General features: G+C 37.2%; 1 protein-coding gene across 2 annotated transcripts in view; it reads left to right on the forward strand.

The window, feature by feature from the left end:
• Nucleotides 1–20,000, forward strand: part of LOC128999731 (serine/threonine-protein kinase 26-like) — a 140,525-nt gene that overhangs the window by 105,366 nt on the left and 15,159 nt on the right. For both annotated transcript variants that reach the window (XM_054426383.1, XM_054426382.1), the window contains exon 2: nt 4,600–4,824. In XM_054426383.1, coding sequence (XP_054282358.1) covers nt 4,600–4,824 — 225 coding nt within the window. The remainder of the gene's footprint in view (nt 1–4,599; nt 4,825–20,000) is intronic.

Here is a 20,000-nt window from a genome sequence, read left to right on the forward strand (position 1 = left end):
CAATAACTCCTCTTCTCCGGCCCCTGTTTGGTGATGTTACCGTCTGAATGAGCTACTCTGCCATGCTAGTGTATGACACGGTTATGACACGCGCTAGCCCCACGCAGGACACGTCAGTGTGGGTGGAAGGACAAAGGACTCGGAGACTATCCTGGCCATCTGTGCTAAGTTGCATCACCAGCACAACAATGTATACACGCATAGCTCATGTGAAAACCCGACTCGAGGTTATAATCCTGTGGTGCTAGTGGAGAGCTTTGACAAAAGGAATTGAGGATTCACCGTTTAACTGTAGACTCCCAATACTTTTGTAATTGGATAAAATACGTTTAACACTACACATTTTTCCAGAATTGTGTGCCACTATAATAATTGAGACAAAATCAGAAAATATATAAAAAGCATCTCAGAAATCTAGGACACCTTTTCCAACTTATTCGCCTTTTTCCAAAGAGTTTAGGATGCTAATTGTGGCATAGTGTATTTATTTGAATGTTTTTGATAGCTTTAATGATTCGAGAAAGGTATTATCCGGCTTAAAAATGTATATATGACTTTTGTGAATTCTCTGAAGTGTCATATGTCGGTTAAAACGCATTTAGTCAAAATTTTACACAACTAATTTTAATTTTACCTGTGGTTTAAATTTGCTAACTTTCACAAAAGTTTTTGCCAGTATGTTATTATAAATCGTTGTTAATTTCCCACTATTGTTTATTGCACTACCTACTTGATCAATAGGATGCTTACTTACATAATACTTTGTACAGTATTTAAATTGTTAATGGATTGAACAGGCTTTTAATTAGAATAACTTCCAACAATTACTTAAAGTGGAGAGTTGTGAAGGCAAGGGTTTGCATGATAAGTCATATCAGTGACCTTCAGTGGACGTGGGTCGATATCAAGGTCATCTTACTGCAATATGCAGCTTGTCGTGCCGTCAACAGTCTGGTTAATTTAGTTGAAACTGTTTTAGAATTGTATTTGTTCAGTTTTGAACTGCATTGAACCATTGAACGTCTAGAATTCGATAGTTCAATAGAACGTCAGTGCTGATTGTATCAATGAACTCTAGTTTTTAAGACCACTCGGCCTGTTTTTTTTTATCGGATTGTCCCTCGAGTTCTGTGGCAATAGTATTATTATATTCTACTGTTCAGTGCAATCTTTAATTTGAAATTGTTACCCAATACACACTATTGCCACATTATTTCAATTTTTGCAAAGTTATGACACGGATTTAAATTGTAGATAAAGTAGAAACTGATCTAAAACACTGTTTCGACCTTATAAAGTATCAGACATAATTGAGTCTAGAGGATACCCTCTTCTCCCCCTACTATTGCTCATGCTCTAGTTATGAATCTCGAGAAAAACATGTTTTTCATGCGCTAATAATGTTTGCGCAATCGATCTGGTTCTTCATCTTCTGCATTTGATATTGAAGGATTTCTCGTTCTAATGATTTAATTTAGTTGGTTTAGTTTTGATCAAGTTAAAGAAATATGAGGGGGTTTTCCGTTATTTATCGGTGAAATTAAACTTAAGTATTTCTGTCATCTTCTAAATGGAATGCGAATTTAGAGGGATAGCCTATGTAAAAGGTCAAGAGGAATAATGTATTATTTACAGGAAATTCCACTATTGAAGGAAAAAGGAGTCAACAATTTGTCTTTGGCTGAACCTTTTGCACGAGTGATGACTGTTGGGTATCCATCAACCGCTCGTTTAACATGTAGGTTAGCAATGTCGCGGAACTCGCAATGTTTAGTGACATGAAAGGCGATTATCGGCGCCGCCAGTTTCAACACAGTCCGGGTTTGACCTTATACATTTCTCAAGTGTTGCTGCTGTGACGCCAGCTTTCACACCAGTGTTGTAGGAGACAACGTACTGTGGCCACCTTCACACATTTGGCTGAATACTTTGTACCCTATATTCACAAGCTGTTAGTCTTGTAAAGGTTTTTTTGTATAGGGAAGTTGATACACTTGTGAGTTTACTGTTTTTCAATTAGTTAGGCCTAGATAACCTACCCTAGAATAAACTAGTACAAAACGAACGTGGACGGTATCACTCAGCGTCTTATGGATATATTGGATGTTTGTTGATCAATTTGATTATTAGGAACTTGTTAGGAAGTGCTGATAGCCTGCTAACACTACAATCGGTTCCACCAAACTGTCGTAATGATAGCGAGGTTATCAGCGGACATCGACCTTGTGCTGATAACTAACTAACACTATAACCGGTTCCACCAAACTATAGTTATCAGCGGACATCGACCTTGTGCTGATAACTAACAAATGTAATACTACAACCGGTTACTCCAAAATTTCAAAGTGATAGCGAGGACATGGCTATCACTGGACATCGACCTTGTGCTGATAACTAACTAATGTAATACTACAACCGGTTACTCCAAACTGTTGAAGTGATAGCGAGGACATGGTTATCAGTGGACATCGACCTTGTGCTGATAGCTTGCTAACACTACAACCGGTTTCCCCAAACTGTCGTAGTGATAGTGAGGACTTGGTTATCAGCGGACATCGACCTTGTGCTGATAGCCCACTGGTACGACAACCGGTTTCCCCAAACTGTCGTAGTGATAGTGAGGACTTGGTTATCAGCGGACATCGACCTTGTGCTGATAGCCCACTGGCACGACAACCGGTTCCACCGAACATTCGTAGTGATAGTGAGGACTTGGTTATCAGCGGACATCGACCTTGTGCTGATAGCCCACTGGTACGACAACCGGTTTCCCCAAACTGTCGTAGTGATAGTGAGGACTTGGTTATCAGCGGACATCGACCTTGTGCTGATAGCCCACTGGTACGACAACCGGTTTCCCCAAACTGTCGTAGTGATAGTGAGGACTTGGTTATCAGCGGACATCGACCTTGTGCTGATAGCCCACTGGTACGACAACCGGTTTCCCCAAACTGTCGTAGTGATAGTGAGGACTTGGTTATCAGCGGACATCGACCTTGTGCTGATAGCCCACTGGTACGACAACCGGTTTCCCCAAACTGTCGTAGTGATAGTGAGGACTTGGTTATCAGCGGACATCGACCTTGTGCTGATAGCCCACTGGTACGACAACCGGTTTCCCCAAACTGTCGTAGTGATAGTGAGGACTTGGTTATCAGCGGACATCGACCTTGTGCTGATAGCCCACTGGTACGACAACCGGTTTCCCCAAACTGTCGTAGTGATAGTGAGGACTTGGTTATCAGCGGACATCGACCTTGTGCTGATAGCCCACTGGTACGACAACCGGTTTCCCCAAACTGTCGTAGTGATAGTGAGGACTTGGTTATCAGCGGACATCGACCTTGTGCTGATAGCCCACTGGTACGACAACCGGTTTCCCCAAACTGTCGTAGTGATAGTGAGGACTTGGTTATCAGCGGACATCGACCTTGTGCTGATAGCCCACTGGTACGACAACCGGTTTCCCCAAACTGTCGTAGTGATAGTGAGGACTTGGTTATCAGCGGACATCGACCTTGTGCTGATAGCCCACTGGTACGACAACCGGTTTCCCCAAACTGTCGTAGTGATAGTGAGGACTTGGTTATCAGCGGACATCGACCTTGTGCTGATAGCCCACTGGCACGACAACCGGTTCGCGATATTGGCGCGCCTAAACAACCGGTTTCAGAGACATCACTAGTGGAATGTTCTACCACGTAATTCACTACCGGAGGAAGATTAAAACAACTTGCATTTTTCCCTAGTCATGTTGCTCTTTCCCAGGGAAGGTTCGTTGGACAGTGCTACTGTACTTGATTGGACATTTGTCAGTCTTGTAAAATTATACTCTTTCACTTCTTGTTGGGATTGGATTATTGGAGTTGAAATTAATGAGTTTCTACCCTCAGGAAAACTCTTGTTGATGAGTTGATGCTATAGTAGTGTTCATCTCTTTTGTCAACTTTGTTTATAACTATTGTTATCAGTTATATTTATGATAATGAAATATCGGAAACAATATTCTTCATTGTTGTGACAAACAATTTGTTTTAAACCCTTAGATCAAAATTACAGTGTAGTTAATCTTCGATGGCCGGAGTTGTATGATAATATATAGTAAATATTCGCAATTACATAAAAATATCACGATTGCCTAATCATGATGTAAACGGATGTTCCCTGTTGTCTAGGAATAAGAGCGTGCAACATTTATACTGAACGAACGAGTTCAAATCCCACTAATCAACAATGCCAATGCCATGTCCTAGTGGTTTGGAATCCACCTAACTTATTTTCGCTTTTGGAGGAAAGTTATAGGTTTCTTAGGCCAAAATGACTATCCCTAGTCTACATGAAAAGACTTAATTATTTGTTATTCTTGTGCAGTTCTTCGTTCTTTCAATTTAATCGTATGGTCTAATCTTAGTGTTTAACCTACTGCCCATTGCGGAAGGAGTCCATTATCTAAACTCCCTTATGTCCCTTAAGTTTCAAACCACAAACTTTATTAGCTTTCAGAAAAAGAGACTACTTGACTCTACGTTTCACCCCCAGCTGTCATTTTCGCGGTACACCCAAGCTACCTTGTGTAATAATTGTATTTGTCTGTTTCAGAAAGTGGACCCCGAGCTGATATTCACGAAGCAGGAGAGGATTGGCAAGGGGTCGTTCGGTGAGGTGTTCAAAGGCATCGACAACCGCACGCAGCAGGTGGTGGCCATCAAGATCATAGACCTAGAGGAGGCTGAAGATGAGATCGAGGATATTCAGCAGGAGATCATGGTGCTGTCCCAGTGCGACAGTCCCTTCGTCACCAAGTACTTCGGATCATACCTCAAGGTCAGTCTCAGCTTGGATACAGTGGCAAAGAAAATATTACTTTTGAATCGAATAAGTCCGACCAGAACTTGAGAATGTGGGACGTTTTGTAATCGGGTGTTCCTGAATTACGCTAAATACTCCCAGGGAGTAGGTTGGGTTAGACTAGGTTAGGATGGATGACACGTAAACAAGGGCATTCCTTCTGCCGGCAACTCACGCCTACCACCTGGCTAGGGCTTGTCGGAACCAAGGAACATTTTGTGGGACCGTTTGAGGGCTTGGCGCAATTAAGGAACTCTTTGGCGCAATCAATGCACGACCTTTCAGGCACTTAAACTAAAACTGCAATGAGATTATAACGCTTAAAACTTTGAATATTTGAGATTGATTCGTTATTAAAATTAATTTTCCGTAGAAAATTGTACGGTACGGCCATGTTGGAGTGTCTTTTAGGTTCTATTTTTTAGTCCCTCCCACCTTCACATCCTAGTACGCTATGTTCTAGCCACATATTACTTCAAGTAGTCCTAGAGGGTTGCGGTATTACCACATTGATATAATCCATTGGTGATTGGCGGGATTTGAACCCAGGACTACTGACTCCGAAGCACCGCGATCTACCATTGTACTATACCACTATACCAGCTCGCTCTTCCCTTTAAGTTGGAATACCTACATTTAAACTGTCTAAACTTATCGTGAGCTTCGACTGTGTGCTGCCATGACTTACTGAGTTACATGCATCAATGAGTTACTGCATCAATTCCAAAATTTTGTTTCACTAAATTATAAAATGTTTTTCCTAATTCACGGCTTAATATATTTTAAGATATTCAACCCTTTCTTTTAAATTAAAATTTAAATTGCAATATAAAGACAATATGACGCAAACCAATATAAACATAATGTTGTTTCACATAACAGAGATGGTGTTTTTGCTTCTCGGTATTTCACAGTAATGTAACCCAAGTACGTAACCAATATGGTGTATCTGCGTAGAGTATTGTTCTAACTGTATATTGCATCCATTGCATCACAGACTGATTAAATCTGTACACGGTCATTCCTCGCTCATTCATTAAATGTTGAAATATCCATTGTGGCAGCTATTCTAATTATTAAAAATTAAATTTATTGGTATTACGCGAGTGTTTTTGCTCGTTTGAAATTTGAGTTTATTTTTAAAACGTATGGACGATGATAAAAATGTTACAAGATTTAATTGAATTAATCTATCCATTATTGCCTTATTTGCATTTTGTTTCGTTTTGTTTGTTTATGGGTGCTGATGTTAAAATTAAATTGAAATAAAAATTAAAGTGTTTTTTACTGTATTATTTATGAACAAATATAGATTGGTTAAGTCGTATCTATATATTAATTGGCAAGCATGTTTCTTTAAAACCTTTTTTCTCAGCTCGTGTGCATCGCAGGGGAAATGCGCATATTGTTTGAAAGATATTTCCTGTAGGTGTGCAGAATCCCTTTATAAATAAAAATAGGCTCAAAAAAGAGGTCGTAAAATGATTTTAAAATTTTAACATGGGCTTTATGGGTCGCCATGCTGGTACGACATAACAAAGAAATATAAAATGAAAATAAAAAATCGAAGAAATCCCAATCATAATATGTTTTATTTACAGTGTGGGGTGAAAATAGAGAAGTCTGTTCTTTATATAGTTTTGGTCGAGATTTCGACCACTGGACGACCTCTAGTATTAAATTAATACCTAAACAATAATAATATAAAAAAGAAACACATTCTCGTGATCTAAAGGTTAGAGGGAGTATAAGAAGCATTTTAAAATGTTTAAATTTAGGTATGATTTTGACTTGACAAACTTCAATTTTGTTTGCTGCAAACTGTAGAATAACATAGAATGTCCACTGTATTTAGTAGGTCATTGTTAATAATAAAATGAGAAGAAATCGTTTATTCAAGACTTCAAGAAAGATCTTCTTTAATTGATCAAAGAGTTGCCTCATGGTTAAATAGTGATCGTTGTCCAATAAAGGAGTAAAATAAGGCTGCAAAAAGTATTTACATAATTTGCCTTTTATATACCATTTGTAAATATCATTTTTACCGAGTTTCCATTACATTTTTATAGGGTTAGTTCTGACCCTTACGCAAACTCGTATTCAGCTGATCCATTAAGGGACGATAATAAAGGAGTATTTTTAAACCAATCCAAAACCTAAGTGTTCTACTAGATGCGTATGAGATGTGTTGATAAAATGTATTTAGTAATGTATGAGTTTAGTTTGACTTATTTATAGATATATTAATCCTTTGCTTGAAGTATGGAACGAAAAGCAACACGAGAAGCGAATTACTCATTATATCAGGTATCACAGATACAGCCATTAAATGTAACCATTACCACACAAAATGGCGAAATGCGATCCGATACTCAGTACTAATCAACATATCGAATGATATTTTAAAATGTCCAATCGATTGGTGCATAAGGTACGTGGTGGGGAGACTGTAATTAGTCTATTTCACACCCTGCGAGGGGTGGGGATGGGGTTGCTAATTTGCCGCCATATTTAACCGGTTGGCGCCATAATCACTGAGGACACCAGCTGTTAATCACCTGTTAGCGCCGTGCCGTGCGCCGCGTTTAAATTGATGCGGTAATATCAGAGATTGGTGTATTGCATTGATCTCGTCCAGGTGGTTTTACCCGCAACTGTTTTGTAATTAGTTTCATTTTAAGGTTAAAAAACCGTTTACTTCATACTGAATGTATGTACTTATAGGTTATTCAGTTTGAAACACCTACAAAAGACAGGAAGTTAATGGATAAAATTTAAAAGCAATTTGATATTTTATCAGAAATTTTAAGGATCGTGCATTAATCGAGCCAAAGAGTTTCTTAATTGCGCCAAGCCCAAGCCAGAGCATTGGCAAGTCAGAGGTGAGTTGCCGGAATGTCCTTTAACGTTTCATCCTAATTTATCCTATCCTAACTTAACCTAACCTAACCTACTCAATTATCCAGCCAAATAGGGCCGCCACTTGGCGCAGTAAATGAACGTGACGTATCGGGTGGCTACCTGGAGTAGTTGGCGCAATTAATGCCCGCACATTTTAAGTACAGTACTGTGGTATTGTCCGCCTTTTGAACCTTGAATATTTTTAGCATATTAGTATTTCATACACATAGATGGTCTTCAATTTGAAATATTCATACACTATTGACCATTAACATTTTTCTGTTCTATGCCAGTGGCATTTTACAATAGGTCCACGTGAAAATAAAGTTTTCTGGATGCTGGGAATGGAACCTGTCCACCCCACACTGAAACCGAGACCCTAACCACTTGGCTAGCAACATACCCAATTGATAAATTACAAGAATGATTCATAATTCTAGAAAATACCTGATTCAGCAAACTTTTTATAGCAACAGTAAATGGTACCACCCAAATAGGCATTGTACAATACGTGCTTTATCTTAGACGTTAACTGTTCTCCGCAAGACTAGTGGTCGCATTAAAAGAAATTACGCAACGTTTCAAGGTACTGGTAAGATAATGTTAAGTGCTGCTGATAAAACTGTGTAAAAACCCTTTCCTGATATGTAACTGAGCGTGTATCGCACAGAAAAGGTATTTTATTATTAATACAACAGCCATTAAGTTGATTAAAATGACGTGTTTGTCATTGTGCACCTACTTTTCTAATTGTAAGGTTAGCTGCTGCTAAATAAAATGAAATACGTTTTATTTATCCCAATATTATTACAGAAAGATAAAGATAAATGAAAACAGAGAGCAAGATTAACTACAGTAGTACAACTATAATTGTTAGATGAATCTGCCATACTTATGGGATAGGCCTACATGGGCAGGTTCCTGCGCGTAGGCCTGGTTGTTATCAGTCTGCGAAATTTTAAGGGCAAAAACTGAAAATGGGAGATTTTTTTCCTTAATTATTGAAAAGAAAACTGAAATGCGGTAGAGAATGTCGGCGACGACAACCAAAGCCAGTTCAATCAAAAAAAGACAATTGGAGGGTGGGGGGGGTCTAAGGGTCAAGGATTTTTAGTCAGAGTCAAGTATGGTTTGGTCTAATCAAAGTCTCGGCCTCTTCTTTGGTAATGGAGTGCAAAAATATGAACAAAAACAAAATATAACTCTTGAATTTCTGTAATGAGGGTAAACTAAAAACGTGTTGAATATCATATTTTTGAATTAAATTTCGACAGAGGATCTGAGCAACATAAAACCAGTTGGTAGTTAGAACTGATTTATGTAGCTGAGGAACAGATATTCTAACATTGTGGGAGTATCTTGTGAAGTGCTGATGTGTGACTGCTGTAAGAATCGTGTTTGAGTTTTTGAATGTGTGATTTAAGAAGTAACTGGATGAAAAGATGTCTGACCGGTAGTATTCCCGTTTCACGGAATAGAGCATCAGTAGAGTACCTTTTTTTTCTAAAAGCAACTTTCTAGTATATGAAGTTAACTTTCTTAAATGAAATGTTAATGCTTGTTAATCCATTTATTCATTGACTTACTCCCTCATGTAAGAAGTAACTCTTTCATATAATCTTCATGTAGGGTTTCATGGGCACATACTGACGTAAAAGTTTGTGTAGACCCGGGCCAGTCACAGGTAGACCAAGGGTATGATCCAGGTTCCATCGCACAGACTATAGTGTGTATTTTAAGGGATGAAATTAGTGTAAAACAAAGAGATCCAGTTGATTCTGTTACGGATCATTTAATAATCCCATTTAAGGTTAGGAGAAAAGCCTACGTTTGAACTTAAACAAAAATGTATTTCAGGACAAATCATTGAAATATTTATTTCATCAGCAACGATTACTGCAGAACAAAGAAAATAATTTTTGCAATAAAACACATACTATAACTTTATCGAGACACCACAATGCAGTCACTGCAGTCAAACACACTTACACGTAATTTTAACATATCAAACTAAACTACCCTATATCGTGCACAGAGTCCAAGTGTCCAAGTTTGAGTGTAAAGTTTTGCCAAGTTACGGACAATGCCGTGCCATAACCAAGTTTCTGGCCACTTAGTCACCCTTGCCAACTCTACTAGTCAAAGAGCTATTACCAACTTATGTCGATTGTTGGCTCCGGCTGTTTAGAGAAAAACACCAACTATTGTTTTGGAAATGCTTGGAATAAATTCTTCACACTTTTAATCGTACCACTTTCTTTTCCCAACTATATACAAATCAGGCGCCAAAAATTAACAACAGCTGTTACTTACTTCCAATGGGTTGTTTTATGCAGTTTAATAACTAGGTGGCGTTCGCAGAGGCATCCACAAAATTGAGCGGAGTCGTCAAGGGTTCATATTATATTGTTTTTGTCATATTGCAGTAAAAACAATCGTTTTAATGCATGCGTTGCGGGTCTAAAGTAGCATTTTTACTCTTTAGGGAGTAAAAATCTTTTTTAGCCTCTATGGAGTAAAAATCTGCTGTTGTCAACTCAGTTGTAAATTTCTATTGTAAACAATTACATGTATCGAAATATGTATCGATTCGTGCTTCGTAATCATTTTAACCTACAGTCTACAGTCTCTTCCCACAGCATTTTAGCATTGCAGATACATTAATCCATTCCCACACTCAACACTGCTCACCTTTACTAGCTACTTCCTTCACCACCCCCTACGTCGTGGACCTGTTTCCCTCTCTTCCCATAGCATTTTAGGATTGCAGATACATTAATGTAATTGCCAAAGACAGTTCCCACACTCTGCACTGCAAGCCTTACTACTTCCTTCACCATTTCCTACGTCATAGACCTGTTTCCTTCCCGTCTCATAGCATTTAAGTATTAGATACATTTATCTAACTGCCCAAATGGTTCCCCCACTCTGCACTGCCAGCCTTTACTACTTCCTTCACCACTTCCTACGTCGTGGGGCCTGTTTCCTTCCCTTCTCATAGCATTTTAGGATTGAAGATACATTAATCTAACTGCCACAGACGGTTCTCACACTATGCTCATACTTTACTACTTCCTAAGCCACTTCCTACATCGTGGACCTGTTTTCACCACTTTTCATAGCATTTTGGTATTTTAGATACGTTAATCTAATTGCCACAAACAGTCCCTACACTCCGGACAGCTCGCATTTACTACTTCCTTCACTACTTCTTACGTCACGGACCTGTTTTCCTCCCTTCCTATAGCATTTTAGGATTGCAAATACCTTAATCTAATGGTCATAAACAGATCCCATACCCCGAACAGCTCGCCTTTACTACTTCCTTCACCACTTCCTACGTCACGGACCTGTTTCCTTCCCTTCCGATAGCATTTTAGGATTGTAGATACCTTAATCTAATCGTCATAAACAGTTTCCACACTCCGGACAGCTCGCCTTGACTACTTCCTTCACCACTTCCTACGTCGCGGACCCGTTTTCCTCCCTTCCCATAGGAGTTTAGGAATGCAGATACCTTAATCTAATCGTCATAAACAGTTCCCACACTCCGGACAGCTCGCCTTGACTACTTCCTTCACCACTTCCTACGTCGCGGACCCGTTTTCCAGCCTTCCCATAGAATTTTAGGAATGCAGATACCTAAATCTAATCGTCATAAACAGTTTCCACGCTCCAGAATGCTCACCTTTACTACTTCCTTCACCACTTCCTACGTCACGGACCTTAATCTAGTGTCGTCATTTGTTATATTTATGATCCATACCGTTTCTGTTTTAATATCTGTGGAGTAATGCTATCAGCTATTTCTTTATCTACTGCATTCAAAAGTCAACAGCTGATCATATGTTTTTGTTTATGTGTCAAATACTGCTTCCATAAGGATTACATTGAAACTTTGAGACCCAGTGGGGCGGATTCCTGATAGAATTTTTTAACGCTATATAGATGTTGGCACTCACCGATATGGCCTTTATCACCATGCAAAATTTGAAAACGATTGATTCAGCCGTCTAGGAGGAGTTTGCGTATTACGAAATGCATACGAATTGCATATTACGAATGCGTATTACGAAATGCATAAGAGTCGACGTATAAGAGCTTCGCTCGCTCCGCTCAATGAAATTAATTCGTAAAACTGAATTACAACTACATTTGTCCAAAACTACAGCCCCTGCTCTAATTTCATACTGTAATACATCGGTATAGATTTTGTAAGCACGAATACATTACAACTTTCCAATTCAAGTAAAAGAATTTTGAAGGAAACACAAATCGTCGGCGTCGATAGGAAACAGTAATGAAAACATAAATTTCATCAGATTCGCAAATTGGAATTTCACTAGAAGATATTGCCGATTTTCATCACAGTTTTACTACTTGAATGCTTGATTAAAATTGGGTTTCGATTTTATTTACATAATTTATTCATACATTTGGTAGACATACTGAAAGCCAAGAATGGATTAAATATACATTATTGGTTTGGCTATGCCATCTGTTAATCATTGGCGTAGATTTTTACAATATTTAATTTGTAGTTTAAGGTGTACAGATTTTTATTGGGGAAAATTATAGAGAATATCGTAGTAAAAAAACTAAACAAATTAAAGAAACATAAATCTAAAATAAACAACGACAGTTTGGTGGAACCTAACTTAACTTCTGTTCCTTCCCAGCCTAGCCTAACCTAATTTATATATATAACCTTTTATCCGCGTTGGAAAAATGTAATAGTGACTACCTCTTCTTGAAAATACCCAACAATTATTCGAGACTGTGAAGAATAAGTTGAACCCGTAGACGATTGTGTTGGGATTTTCTGAGGTGTAGTAACACTTTGGCCCAGTAATATTTCGGCCCGAAATGCTCAGAGATGGCCTACGGTTCAATTCTCATCCTGCTCACTAGTAACACTTCGTCCCAAAATATATTTGACAGGTCTTTAGGAGAATGGAAAAAATTCAACAACACTTAAAAATGAACAAAGAGCATTAGATTTAAAATTGGCTCACCACAAACTGCGTTATGTTAGGTAAGGTCAGTTTTGGTTAGGTTTGGTCAGGTTAGGTCAGGTTAAGTTAGGTTAGGTTAGGTTACCATTAGGGTGCAAAGTATCAGGTAATGGGGCCTCTTACTACCTCAACTGCTTTCCCCAACCCTTGTAAATTTTTCGTCGGGCCGAAATCGAAATGTTACTGAATTAGCTTAATCAACTGTAAAGCGAGTGAGGCGCGAAGTGCTGCCGTTTTTCTAATGAATTTTATTTTGACCGAAGTGTTACCACATCTCCGAGTTATCTGTCCTCCATCTCGAGTGACCCACGGCGGTAGGTCGCCTCAAGAGTCCTCTAGGCGAGACAAAGACAGAAGATGTCAACAAAGACGTTTAAGAGTCCTCTACACTCTAAACCTCCATCTTCTAAGTTCATTCTTCTTGTGGCCATTGTTGTGATGGACAAACACAATGACTCTACCTTTCTATAAAGTCTAAAAATAACTTTCAGTGGAGAAAAAAAATTAGAATGCTATTTATCGGTAGTACAATCGTTCTTTTATATTTGTGTCGCCTGTGTATGTATAATTAGTGAGTGTTAACAAAGTATTGTAATTTTTAGTTTTATACTCTGTTTTATATTGGTTTTTGATTAATTTAAAAAGTGTCTTCAATGGGTCCATGGTCATTCGACTTCCTGTAGTCGTTTATTCACACAAAACAAATTGTTCTTGGATAGTGGTAGGCCTATGTATTAAATATGAACTGTAGGAATAATTTATGTATTTCTTAACTTTTAAAGTTGGCAAAATTTTTATAGAGGTCAGTTCAGCATTCTCATTCATTGTTTTAAGTAACTCAATGTTGTTGTTTTTTTTTTCAAGGGATATAATGTTATTGTTACCATACATTTTGCTCAAACCCATAAATTTGCCATCTTTGAACCAAAACGTGTTTCCACACTTTTTTCGATTAGTTTTTTGTACTTTTCCTTTTCGGTTCACTCAGGGCTCTTGAATAAAGATAGTTTTAGTATGATTCCCATTCATTTTTTTTTATACTAGAACAAATTTTCATAATGTTTATTTGGTATTATTTGGACAACGCCCGATTTCAATTTTACTTATTCATTTTTTTATCTTGATTTTTAATAGCAATTTTCCTACAAAGCCCATAAAATAAAGAAAAAGTTGGATTTTAACAAAACCAGTTAAACTGAATTTGATAAAAATTTAGCAGATTATAGTCCTTATAACTCTAAACGAAATTGTAGAACCCTGATTGCTGTAAACCTGCGGTTAAACAGTTATTGCAACTTTTGTGATTTTCCCCATATAATATCATGGTTACTCCCACCACATACTCATAAGGGTTGTTGACAAAATCGGGGAAAGTATAAGTCAGATTGCTGATATTGTTTTCGCTATAAAGTGAACCAATGTGACGTCATCAACGCGTGATACTTGGCTATCGAAACACAGCGATTGTCTCAGCTAGACAGCTGTTGCTTTCTTTCTAATCAGCTGGTGTTGCGCGAGTTGCGACGGAAACTACCGCCCCCACAGTCCATACATACAATTTTTGTTGAGAAAAGATGTTGCGTATACAATATGTGTAACACACTTACCTTTATGTATATTCTCTATTATACATTGCTTATTGGTTTAAGCCGTACTAAACTTCTCCATAATTATATTCACAATAATCTTCAAACTTTGAAGTCACGGGTGGATTCTCGAGAAGCAATGAATAGTATTTTCTTGTGTGTCAATTAATGTATGTTTAATCAGTTGGAAACCTATTGCCCAAATAATGCTTGTTAAAAATTAGAGTGTGGTGCTTTTTCATACGAGTATTTATCTGGTTTACAACTGTTTAAAATATTTAATTGGTTACTCTACTGTATGTTTTAATAACAATGGTAGCCGGTTCCGTGCTGGGATCGTTTTAACACGTTGAGTGCTGAAATGGGTTAGTATTGCGTGCTTAAAGTGCTGAAATATGATTATTGATAACTCCCCAAGTAAATGATGTGAATGCATCCAAAATGTCAATAGAAGATCCCCAGGCCTCCATTTTGGTCACTATTGGTGACGTCACTTCCGGTACGTCAATTGATGTAGTCCGCCGGTGGGGCCGGTTGGCTAAGTCACCGCGAGGAAGAAGTAGTCCGTTTACTGTCATATTTGTGTCTAACGACCCACAAACTTGTTTCTTGACACAAAAGTTGGTAATTATTGGAATAATAACCACAGAATACTATATACAATCCGTCCAAGTGTCATTTAGAACGATCGTCAATGCAAAAAAATAGTTCACACACAATGTCAAAAAAGAGTTATTATTATTTATAAAAACACTGTTCTTACAGAGAAGACGATTATAGTAAAATTTAAAAACTATTCAAAAGCTATTTACAACCCCACCCACCACATTTACACACACCACACAAAAGTACGAGAATACCACGGTCCCGTGCCGAAGTGAAAAACCGGAGCTGAAAACGGTTCGCGCCAAAATAAACTCGAGAACTGGCACAACAGGCTGACGCGCGAAACAACGTTCCCCGTCTATGTCTGAGCTCACACAGAACCAATATAGTTGGAGTGGCATGACTACAGCTTTTGATGTAGTCAGCCATTCGTGCTTGTTACGTACTACATCAATTGATGTAGTCAGCACTCAACGTGTTAAAGGGCTTGTTCTCTGTTAAATGGACTCCGCTGCCCTCATACTTTTGTTCAGTAAAGCTCATTCATTCGACTCATTCGAGTGCCATTCATCCAGCGCTTTTTTTCCGGTGTCGTACCTCTATAACTATTTAATTAGGCTACTACTAATTACGAACTTTTGGTTTATCGTCCTGACGCGATTTTACAATCCATTTTAACTGATTGTTCATTAAAATACAAAGCCTTTTCAACACTCGACCAGCTTTCAGCTGTTCCCTCCCTCGCTATAAGTGACACCTGCGCGCCTGTCAGTGTCACGTCACCCGTCGGTCAGCTGCACTGGTGCAACAACACCTCCAGCTCCACCGGAAGTGCGCGACGGGCGGTCACCGGCTACCTGTTACTTCCGGTGGAGGCGCTCGTCATACGTTGACACCTACCACACCACCACAGAGCATAGAATAAAAAAGTGTAATAAATAACAACTGAATAACAAATAATAAGTTGTTTAACAAGAACTTTCTTAAAAATGTTATTCTTTGTGCACACCACAGTTCAGTGTTCACTCGAATTTATCGGGATTTCACTTTTTAATCTTTTGTAAAAGTTACGAAATAAAACTTTAAATGTAGTTTTGGAAGTTTTAAAGTTTTTTACCATCGGTAATCATGATCTTTTACCTGATTGGGTTTCAACGACTGTCTTAAATTTGTCTTTTAAAATATGTGTACTGAATTTAATAAATGTAATGTTGCAGTAAAAAAAACAACTGTTTCTAGTACATTAGAATAAGCTTTAATTTGTGCTTAGAGTATCTTATTACGAACTGTCTAAACCCTGGTCTTGTTACTAATTTTGGTCTTTTCTTAGGTAGCATCATTAATTCGTAGCCAAATGACAAATTGCATCTGGGTCTGGAAGATCTTTTTTGGAATAAAGCCAGTGACCAGTGCTTTAATTATACAGTAATTTGTTTTTCAAGATTTATTATAAAGAATGCACTAAAGTAGTAGTTGAAATGAGTGGCAATATAAGAAGTTCTATATATAATACCAATGAGAACAACACAACTTGAAATGCAATCAAATATAACTTTATAATAAAAACATTTACTTTTCTATGTTTGAATATCAACATAGAAGACAAACTGAGAAGACAAACCTTAGTGAAAATATTGGTAAATGTAATTTACTGTTGGGAAAATTAACTTGTATGAAAATAAGTTGAAACTCCAATGAAATGTCAATTCTCCAAGATAAAGAAGCGCAGATAAGTCAGAATAATCAAGTCTGGATCTGCCTCAGTTTATGAGAGATTTTGTTTAAGAGCCGCACAGCGGGGTTTCTTTATTTGATGAAAATGAGATAGAAGCCTACCTCTGACAATCTCCGCAAAGTAAGATCTTGTCGAATGAAATTTATCAAACAGCGCTACCTACGTAAAAACTTGGCTTTTGATTTGTTCTGATAGATCTATAAGTTAATTTTGATTTGCTACTTTTTATGTATACACTCTGAGAAGAGTTTTTTTTCCTCCCTAAGTCTGTGTTTAAAGAGTTAGATATTTTATGTATCAGTTTTCTCATAAGGTTGAAGAGGGTTTTCCTGAAATATTTTGCTAGATTATTTTTTCCTTCATAACACAATCTTAAATATATTAAAAAACTTGTGCAAAACTTATGACAGCTAGCCTGACCATATTACTGGACCGAATTACACGCGGGTTGTACCAAAAGAAAGGTTATTGGTCCTATATGTACAGGTTTTATTTGTATTTTGAGAGTATTTATGATATTTGCGTAAAAAATGGAAATTTAACTGACCTAATGGAGGTTTTACATGGGTCTAATTTGATATATTAATAGACAAGCATGTTTATTGATAACCTTTTTTCTCAGCTTGTGTGGATCGCAGGAATAATCTACGCATACTGTTAGAAAGATATTTATTTATTATTGTTATATTATTTGTTATATTGATGTGCAGAATCCCTTTAAAAATTAAAATAGACTAAAATCTAAGCCCAAAAAAATGAATTTAAAATTAAAAAAAAAAACACTAACATGGGCCTTATTGGTTGCCATGTTGGTGAAGAAATAACAACAAAATATAACTTATAGGCCTACAGAAAATCAAAACAAATTGAAGAAATTCCAATCACATGTTTTATTTACACCGTTGAGTGAAAATATACGTTTGCACAGTACATACTTCAGGTCAAGTTTTCGACCACAGGGTGAGCTCTAGTTTTCAACTAAGATTCCTTTTGCCTACATTCTTGACTGTAAACAAAATATTAAATACACATCGCGCACATAAAGTTTAAATATACTACCTTTAGTATCATGGTTTAAATAAAATTTTTCAACAACATTGTGTAACTTTTTTCAACAACCTTCAAAGCTCTATGTAGGATATTAAACATCCCAAACAACAAAAGTAAATAGAGATATAGAACTTTTTCACTCTATATTCTATGGAAAAACTGTAAAAATTATTTCTTCATTACGTATTAACCAAACAGTTTTGAAAAATACTGTAGGCTACATTTGTATGATGAAACCAATGCTTTAGAATAGATAATAATAATTATTAATAAAAGACCCGCTGTATTATGTATTGTTATTTATTCAATTTATGACAGCAAAGATAACTTTCAAGAAGGCTGTTGTGGAATCATCTTTGCTCTTAGATAACACCTGGTACTGGCACACATCCCATCTTTTTCTATAGTTTTGCCAATGTTGTCAAGTGGTGATTTGTGCTCAGTTACTAACTACCATATTTTATCCAAGTCTATTCAGACCTTGCCTATTATTTGTGTTATTGGGTTGAATTTTAAAATGTTTCTCTAGTTATAAAAATTTTAACCTAGTTGAAAAAATATGTTGAAGAATCTTAAAATTATTTTTTACTCGTACCTTTCAAGACTGAAAGGTAGACTGAAATAAAATAATAAAATGTACCACAAGTAACTGAGTGACTTTCAAGAACTTCATATAATGCACATTCACCCAAAAATCTAGTTTTTATTGAACAATTTGTCCCCAATCTGTTTATCTTGTTGTACAAACCACATTACCTAAGCTCCTTGCAATAAGTGGGGTTTCAGTATAATTTTTCTTGTTTAAAATAGACAACACAACTGCCGTGTTATATTCTATGAAGACACCCAATATATTCATTAAATTTTAGATGATGGACAGCGTATATCTTGTACTCGTCAATGATATACCGCTCTATTGTGATGGTAGAATCCTCGAACGGTAGATGGTAAACTGCTCCATGTGGTAGTAGACCGTTCCATGGTAGAGATGATTAAACGCTCCATGGTAGATGGTGAACTGTTCCATGATATGTGGTGGACCATTCCATGGTAGAGATGATTAAACGCTCCATGGTGGATGGTAAACTGCTCCATGATATGTGTTAGACCATTCCATGGTAGAGATGATTAAACGCTCCATGGTAGATGGTAAACTGTTCCATGATATGTGGTAGACCATTCCATGGTAGAGATGATTAAACGCTCCATTGTAGATAGTGAATTGCTCCTTGATATGTGGTAGACCATTCCATGGTAGAGATGATTAAACGCTCCATGGTGGATGGTAAACTGTTCCATGATATGTGGTAGACCATTCCATGTTAGAGATGATTAAACGCTCCATGGTAGATGGTAAACTGTTCCATGATTTGTGGTAGACCATTCCATGGTAGAGATGATTAAACGCTCCATGGTAGATGGTAAACTGCCCCATGATAGATGGATTGCTAAGATGTAATGTAATCCTAGTGAGGACAATGACCAGAAAATTCGCTGTTTCCTCCATTCAGACAATTGTCTCGTAGGACAATACAATAGTCCAGCGCCACGCCACTGTTAATGTCCTTGCTGTCTTGTGTCTCGAGTAACAAACAACCTTGTTCCCAATCATTTTATTCTCAAAGACTGAAGGAGTTTATACGAGCAACATTTTGTATTATTAGCTCGTTAAAATACTTTTGCGTTGCTAAACATGTAAAGTTTGAAAAGCTTTTATTTCGGAATAGTTATATTTTATTTGTACACCGTAAACTCAAAGTTTTGTATTTTTATAAGCCACTTCACTGTTTATCATGGTAAATTTTATACTATTTCAGTGTATAGTTAAAATTGCTCACATTCACTGAAGTACATACTTAAGGAGTTCACAATTTTTTTCTCAAAAAGTAAAAAAAAACATTTCAAGGGACATTTTGCTTAACTATGTGACCAAAATTATAAGAATAGGAACAGGAAATTATAATTCAGAGAACTTACTTACAAAGCAATTATTTTGCTGAATCATAGCTTTTAAATTGTAACTGAACAAAAACTAGCTAAGTTAAGCAACAAAAAGACTGTCGTTTAATGCATGGATTGAAGGAATTGATTTAATTTAGTCATTTTAATCGACTCTGAATTAGATACTGACACTTATCAAATGGCTAGTCATTAAAGTGTGACAAGCTTGTGACGAAGAATGACTTAGTTGGCCCGTGTATCAGCCCTCGGACCACACCTTGCATTAGCTAAATGGCACTACATCTCAATCTTGTCATT

Source organism: Macrosteles quadrilineatus, unplaced genomic scaffold, assembly GCF_028750875.1.
Source record: "Macrosteles quadrilineatus isolate MER2022 unplaced genomic scaffold, UCM_ALF_1.0 Scaffold_8__2_contigs__length_117827958, whole genome shotgun sequence".
Lineage (NCBI taxonomy): Eukaryota > Metazoa > Arthropoda > Insecta > Hemiptera > Cicadellidae > Macrosteles > Macrosteles quadrilineatus.